At 50.9% G+C, this 7,901-nt stretch overlaps 1 protein-coding gene across 6 annotated transcripts in view; it reads right to left on the reverse strand.

Moving 5' to 3' along the window:
• Positions 1-7,571, reverse strand: part of SSBP4 (single stranded DNA binding protein 4) — a 39,334-nt gene extending 31,763 nt beyond the window's left edge. Inside the window, exons 1-2 of one of the 6 annotated variants that reach the window (XM_051972317.1) lie at positions 7,325-7,562; positions 7,126-7,225 (exon numbers count right to left, since the gene is read on the reverse strand). In XM_051972317.1, coding sequence (XP_051828277.1) covers positions 7,126-7,184 — 59 coding nt within the window. In that variant the 5' untranslated portion in view covers positions 7,185-7,225; positions 7,325-7,562. Of the gene's footprint in view, positions 1-7,125 lie in introns of all 6 variants that reach the window. The other 5 variants (XM_051972319.1, XM_051972322.1, XM_051972320.1 and 2 more) reach the window with 5 other exon arrangements.
• Between the last annotated feature and the right edge of the window lie 330 nt (positions 7,572-7,901).

Consider the following 7,901-nt stretch of genomic DNA (forward strand, 5'->3'; position numbering starts at 1 on the left):
CTCCCTTCTCTGGTCCTCAGTTCCTTATCTGTAAAATGAAGGGCTTGGACTAGACCACCTCTGAGGTCCATTCCAAATCTAATGATCTTGGGATTTTATGATCCCATGATCCCAGGTTTTCTTTCCCTCTCAAATTCCCATTCTGATTCTTCTTGACCCCATTTCTTTTCTCTCCCTTTTTTATTTCCTTTCTCCCCATCAGTCATTTTGTAAAAACAAAAACAAACAGAAGCATATACATAAAACTAAAAATAAAATTAACAAGTATGCTTCAGTCTGCACTTAGACTCCCATCAGGATAACATTTTTTATCTCATGTCCTTTGAACTTGTCCTGAATCATTGTATTGCTCAGAAAGAATAGCTTAGTCATTCACGGCTTACAATCCTTACAGTATTGCCATGGAAGGTGTCCTTCTGGTTCTGCTCACTTCACTTTGCATCAGTTCGTATAAGTCTTCCTGGGTGTTTTTGAACCCCCTCCCCTCTATAATTTCTTATATCGAGATTACTACAATCGTAAATATAATTTGTTCAGCCATGCTCTCCTGGTGGACATTCCCTCAATTTCCGATTCTTAGCCATCACAAAAAGAAATTTAAAAAATATATTTGCCTTTTCTTTGATCTATTTGAGGTACTGAGCTAGTATTGCTGGGTCCAAGAATATGCACCCTTTGGACATAATTAGAAATTGTTGTCCAGAAGGGTTAGAGCAGTTCACAATTTTGCTCTGCAACCAATAATGACTGCATCGGTGCTCATGACCTTTCATTCATTCTTTCCTCAGCCCCTCACCATATGACTTTTGTCATGACTGATCTCAAGCTGCTATCTCCCAGATCACTAAGGACTTAAATCTCTTCTTCTTGGGCGAATTCTTCTATGACCTCTTGGCGCCATCAGTGGGCACTGAGGCTGTCCCAGTCTTCCTCCAGAAGCTCTCCTCTCGTGCCTCCTGTGATATTGCTCTGAATTATTCTTTTCTCACCTATCAGATTGTTCCTCTGCTAGTATGTACTCACAACTGACCATTTCCCAGGACTTAGCCAGCAGCCAAATTGTTCCTTTTCTTTTTTACAGTCATACACATTCTCTCTTCCTCTTTGTCTCTCTCTCTCCCCCTCACTCCTTCCCTCCCCCCCACCTGTCTCTCTCTCCTTCCCTCCATCCTTCTCTCTTTCTTTCTTTCCCTCCCTCCTTCTCTCTTTCTTCTCTCTCTCTCTCTCCTCCACTCCTTCTCTCCCCCCACCTGTCTCTCTCTCCCTCTTTCCCTCCCTCCTTCTCTCTTTCTTTCTCTCCCTCCCTCCTTCCTCTCTGTCTTTCTCTCCATGCCCTCTTGCTTTTTTTTCCCCCTGAAATTAATTCCATTCACTCCCAGAGTGCCAGCTCTTTCTTTTAGGTAGCTGATTCCCCCAATCTGTATCTCATTCACTCATCTATTTATTCATTTTACATGTATCAAGTGCCTACTATGTGCAGAGCACTTGGCTGAGTCTTGGAGGACATGCAATGTTCAGATAAGACATGATTGGGGAACTCACAGTCTAGGAAGAAGAACGGTCAATCGATACTCATACACAGCATCACTGGATAATTGCATCAGAGAGAGAGCATAAATGCAAGGCTGAGAAGGAAGGCTGTTATCTCGAGGGAAGGGTGAAGGTCTGGAGATGCTTATAAAATATAAAGTATTTTGAACATAGTAGGTGTTTAATAAATGGGGATTGAATGACGGGTAGGACTTTAACAGTTGTAGGAGGGGGTGAATATCTCAGGCACAGCTAAATCCTGAGCAAAGATATGGAGGCTGAAGAACACTTTTTAAAAAGACAGAGGTTTGTCCACTTGAGCTGATTATAGAATGCAGAGAAAGGACTGACTCAAGCTGAAAAAGTAAGGGAGGAGCCCACTGTGGAGGGTTTTGAATGCCAGGCAGAGAAATAGCTCATTCATTAGTTCAAGACATATTTATTTGAATACCTATTATATGTTAGCAACTATAAGGTATATATCCACCAAGTTAGGATTATCCAAACTTCTCTCTCATACCATTAACCATATTCTACCTCCTCCAGGAAGTTCAAATAGTGTCTCAGTCTCATTGTATTCATTATCTTTCCCCCAAAACCTCCCTGAATATCAATTTTCTCATCTGTAAATTGAAGGGACTCCTGAAGTCCTAGCTCTAGGATTCTGGGTCTTCCACTTAAGGATCAGACTAGACAAGGGGCATTTCCAAACAACAACTTGGTAAGTAAGGGGCCTAGCTGGAGCAAGAAGTGGGCTCGTGTGATAGGATGATAGACATAGAACCAAAAAAATCTTTGGAGGCTGGATGACCTAGAACCAGAGAGTTGACAGACCTAGAACCAGAAGGATCTTTGGAGGCTGGCACAGGTGACCTAAAACCAGATAAATGATGAACCTAGAACCAGAAGGGTCTTTGGAAGCTATCTACTCCAATCCTTTCCTTTTACACATGAAGACACAAAGACCATAAGCATGCCCAGAGATCAAGGGAGTAAATAAAAGGACAGGGATTTGAAATCAGCTCCTGGCAGGGAGCTCCTTGAAAGCCTTGAATAAAAATGGTATTTTTATTAAGTCAAAATGTAAGTGACTTTATAATAATGACCCACATTGACATGGTACTTTATGGCTTACAAATATTTTCCTCCCAATATTCCTGCAAGGTGAGTGGGGCGAGTAGGATTTTTATCCATTTTACAGACTCAGGGAGAGCAGTCACTTTATTTGAAGACACATACTTGGCCTTAACAACAGACCCAGGTCTCCTGGCTCCAATTTCCACTAGACCCCAGTCAGCTTGGAATATCCCCTTGAGAAGTTTAAGTATGTCCCAGTGTTTGCAAATCCTTCCCCAGTTGCCCTGAGCCTGGATATTCCTGTTCTGGAACCTGAGAGGAAGTAGCTGGCCATGATCACTGTCTCCATGTAGGTGAAAGACCATCACAGGGCACAATGATCCAATTCTGCAGTTTACAATGGGAGGGGGACCTCAGTTTGATCTAAGGCCTAGAGGATGAAATCAATTCTGCCAGCAACCCAGGACGGACTTTGTCAATCTCCTCCCCCATGGCCTCATTCACCATCCCAGAAACTTTCAGGACCAAAGGGCTCTTCACTGGGCATGAGTCTCCCACCTGTTCTATCAAGATGTAAGTGCCCCAAGGGCAGGCACAGTCCATGCTTTTCATAAACCCTCCCCTTCCCTACCAAAGGGAACCTCCCTCAGTGAAGGTCTAGCCACTCCACTTTTCAATAGACTCCAGTAGCTCCCCATGCCTCCAGGATCAAACAGATAACCGTCTTATCTGGCTCCTTCCTAACCTTCTACCCTTCCATATATTCTACAATCCAGTGCAGTCTCATGGCGGTTCCTTTCACAAGATCCTCCATCTCCCTCAAGCAGTTTTCCAGCAGTTTTCATCCCTAGAATGCTTTCCCTTCTTTCTCCAATTCTTGGCTTCCTTTAAGTCTCAATTAAAATCCCACCTTTTGCAAGAAGCCTTGTTAGTGCCTTTTCTCTGTCTGAGATTCTCTTCAATTTAGATCTCTTTTGTGCATGTAACCTTTCCATATTGTCTTCCCCATCAGAATGTGATATCTCCTTGAAGGTAGGCTTACTTTGTCCCATTCTTTGTTTTCCCAGTGCCTCCCACATGAGTCATTCATTCATTCATGGCTCAAAAGGATCTTATACATCATGTGGTGGACCCACTTATTTTATAGATGTGGAAATCCACTTATTTTATGGATATGGAAACTGAGGTTCCCAGAGACTAAATAGTTTATCCAAGGTAACAATAGCAGAAATTGGATTTGAACACCACTCCTCTGAAACCCAAGCTGGTGCTTTTTACAAACAAGCTTTATGGACAAGCTTCCTAACAATTATAACTATCCAAAGGTGAAACGATTTGCCTTTAGAGATAGTGAGTTTTCCGTCACTAGAAGTCTTCAAGTAGAAGTTCAATGATCATTTATGGAAGGATGATAAAGAGGGGATTCCTGTTCTGGCATGAATTGGGACTATGTGTCCCCTGGTGTCACTTCCAAGTCAAATTCTGTGATTTTAGATTCTCCTGGACTGATAGGGAATGTTGAAAATGGGAAGTCTTGGGGAAATCTAATGCTGAAGGGTAAAAGAGACTCATCCAGAGGCTTGGAAAAGCTGGGGAAGTCTTGGGGGATGAGGTAAGAAGTCCCATGGAGTAAGGTCTTTGGAAGGAGATACCTCTGAACTGAGCCAGAGGGGAAAAGGTAGGTAGGAGCCCATCTCCTCCCCAACAGCCTTGGGGTTCAGTGCCACTAACCTTTTAACCTGGCTAGACCATGAGACAAACTAAGATGCTGAAGATTAGATTTTTTAAAAAATAACCCTCAATAAATAGTTTCAGGTCAGCTTTGAAGGTCTCCAGTGATTACTACCTCAAGAATGTCCTATATTTCTATCAATGACTTGGATAAAGTCCTGTGGCCCTCAGGCCTAGACATTAGCATGCTTATCAAATTTGCAAGTGATATGAGGTGGGGTAGGTCCACTAGCTAACAAGGATGACAGTATAAGCAAGAAAAAAGGCCTTAACCAGCTTCACAAGAATTCAATAAGAAAAAATATCTACTTCACAAGTAGATGAAGGGGGAAGCTTGGTTCGCGGGCAAAGATCTGGGGGTTTTTAGTGGCTTGTAAACTGGGTAGGAGCCAACAGGGTATAACAGAGCAGCTCAAAAATGGAAAGAAATCTGGGGCTGCAGAGCTTCCAGGAATAAGGAGTTGACAGGCCTTCTGCACTATGCCCTAGCCAGACCACATGTGGAGCAGTGTGCTCAGTTCTACATTGAAGGACATAAACAATTAAGCCTCCAGAGGAGAGCCAGCAGCATGATGAAGTCCCTTGAACCTGAGTCATAGGATTATTTGAAGGAACTAAAATTTATCTTGGAAAAGCAAAAACTCAGAATAGTCATTATAACTGCCTTTGAAAGGCTATTATATAGGAGAAGCACCAGTCTGATTGGTCCTAGGGAGCAAGAACAGGATCAGTGAGTGTGGGGTGACAGTTTTAGGACCCCGGATTTTAGAGATGTCCTGATATGAGGGGGCTGCCCTCATTCATCTCTAAGGTACCTCCCCACTCTGACCTTGACAGCCCTTTCCAGCTGTGACCTTCTGGACTAAGAGCCTTCCTTCCCCAGCGCTGACATGGGGCCTTCTCTGCTGGAACCCTCTAAGTTTGTGGGCAGCCACCCTAAACCCAGGTTTAGCCCTGCAAGAGCTACCTTACAATAGCAAGCCATCACCAGAAGGCCAGGCCAGCTGTGGCAGGAGGAAGGGAGGCCACTGAGGTGGGGTGGCTGGGACCCTATATGTGTAGGGGATGGCTGGGAGGGGCCTCTTGGGAAACCCAAGCCTGATAGCATGGGCGCTCAGCCCCAGCAGAGGAGGGGGAGATTGAGGACCCTGGGTCTTACCCAGAAGCCCTAGCGATGGAGGAGAGTCCCACTGCTCCAGAGCCTTGGTCTGGGTCACGAAGCCCAGGCCCCTGTCTGGTGGCCTTGAGCACACTAGGCCACCGTCAATCCCCTGGGCAGCCAAGCCCCCTCAGCCCTCCCCCCAAATCTCCAAGTTTTCGGCTCCTCCAGCCCCCGACCCCGCCCTGACCCCAGCCCAGGCCAGTCCCCAGGGAGGCCCCCACGCCCCGCCCCGAAGCTCAGTATGGAGCTCCTCCCCGTCGCCAGGAGCAGGAGGGGACCAGGGGGCAGACGGACAGGTGGCCGCGGGGCGGGGCCGCCGGTGGAGGGGGAGTGTCTGTCCCCAGGAGCCCAAGGGGCCACCTCTTAGCCTTCAACTTTCCCGGGAGTTGCTAGTGCTTGGGGCGGCAGGAGGGCGGAGGAGGGGAGTCCAGGAATCCTGGGGTCCTGGAGCGGGGTGACCGGCCTAAGCTCTGTGATCTCCTACAGCTGAGGAGGAGGGATGGGAACGGTCCCGTGCACACCACCGCCTCCTTCCCCTCGGCGGCCTTCTAAACCCTTCCGGGCCCAGGCTGCCTTAAGGTCCTCGGGACCTGATTCCAGCCGAGCTCAGCGGCCGGACAGACAGAAAAGCAACCCAGAGGAGAACTTCCTGGCAGCCGGATCCTTACCTCCCCCTGCAGCCTGACCCCCCCCCCCCCCAGTTCCCCGCTCAGGGCCCCTTGTCCTCTGCGCCGCAGCCTGGGCCCCAAGCCCTGGGGCTCCCAGCCTGCAGAACCCTAGCACTGCCCCCCCGCCCCAAATCCTACCCTTCCCGCTCTGCCTGGCTCCGGGCCGGCTGCTCCCCACTATCCGCCGCGGGCCAGGGGCCGCCAACTTCGCCGCGGCTCTGCTCCCAAACTTTTCCCCGGTGCCCTCCTGCCCCTCGCCTGCCTTGTCCCGGTGTCCCCAGCTCCGATCGGGACTGACAGCGTTCTTAGGGCTGGAGCTGAGGCACGCCAGGGCGGCCCGGCCCAGCCCAGCCCAGCCCCGCCGTGCGGCGCCCAGCGAAAACTTTAAAGGCGGCGGCGAGTTAGTACGTGGGGGACCGACGGGGGGACAGGGCACTGGGATGGGGCTTCGCCACTTGTCCCCTTCCATGGGCTGCCCTCCCCGTGTCCGACGTCCCCCGAGATGGTAGGCAACTTGGACCCCACACAGAACAGGAGCCCCGACCCCCCAAATCGGCAGCTCCCCGGCTCCTCCAGCCTCGCTCTCCCCTGCCGGGAGCAGCTGCCTAGGAGCGCTCGGCGCTCCCCGAGGCCGCTCCGGTGCTGCTGTAGCGCCAGCGCCCCAAGGCCGGGGACTCCGGGTCCCCCTCCTTCGGTGTCCCCGAGGGGCCCCCGTGCGCCCCGGCCCTGCGCTCCCTTCCGTTCCCCGCAGCCCCGCGCGTCCTGGCTCCGCGTTCCCCTCCAACCCCTCGCCTCGCCTCTCCAGCGGCTCCACGCTCCCTTGGGCTCTTCCCGAGCTCCCCCGCTTTCCCCGGCCCCAGGCGCCCTCCCCCCCGCAATCCCCGCGGCCCCCGCGCGCCCCGCGCTCCTAGGGACTCCCCAGCCGCCCGGCTCCAGCGCCGGCGCCGCCGCACTTACTTTTCCCGAGCCTGGCTGTCGGAGGGGACGGCAGAGCCCTTTCCTCCCTTGGCGTACATGCTGCTTGTTTCTCTTTCAGACTTTTTCCCCTACTCCACACCTGTCAAAGAAAGGAGCCTGCCGAGGTCTCCATCTCCATAGCTACTCCCCCTCCCCCTTTTAGTTTTACATCCCGGAGCTTTGGACAGAAATCAGGTACATTTTCCACGCGGGGGGAACTTGAAACGGTCGCGGCGGCTCCAGCTTCAGCTCCGGCTTTGGGTTTTTTTTTTTTTTTTTTTTTTTTTTTTTTTTTTTGGTCCGGCTGTTCCAGGAATCGCGCGCTGCTCCCTCAGCTCAGCTCAGCCTTCTCTCCCTCCCTCTCCAGGCTCAGCTCTTAAAAGGGCGATGGCGCCAGGCGAGAGAGGCCGTTGCAGCGGAGGGGAGAGGGTCTCTCCTCCCCTTCCCTCCCCTAGCTCCTCCCGCCCCCCACCACACACACACTAACTCACGCTCTGACATCCACAGCGCCGAGGTCCTCGCACACGAGAACACACTAGTACACCCACGTTCCCCCCTCCCACCTCTCCTGTCTCACATCGGTGGGATTTGCACACCTAAAGCTGTCCCACACCTGGCTTTTTTCCCCTACACACACAAATACACACACACTCCCTCTGATATTTAGTTTCTCTCCCGGCGTGACGGGTACCCCCCGCCGACACACAGCCCCCCCCCCCTCCCAGGGCCATATAGCTGTACTGACACCCTTTCACACGCTGGCTGCCCCACGGAGG

This window comes from Antechinus flavipes, chromosome 1 (genome assembly GCF_016432865.1).
Source record: "Antechinus flavipes isolate AdamAnt ecotype Samford, QLD, Australia chromosome 1, AdamAnt_v2, whole genome shotgun sequence".
NCBI classification, from domain to species: Eukaryota; Metazoa; Chordata; class Mammalia; order Dasyuromorphia; family Dasyuridae; genus Antechinus; species Antechinus flavipes.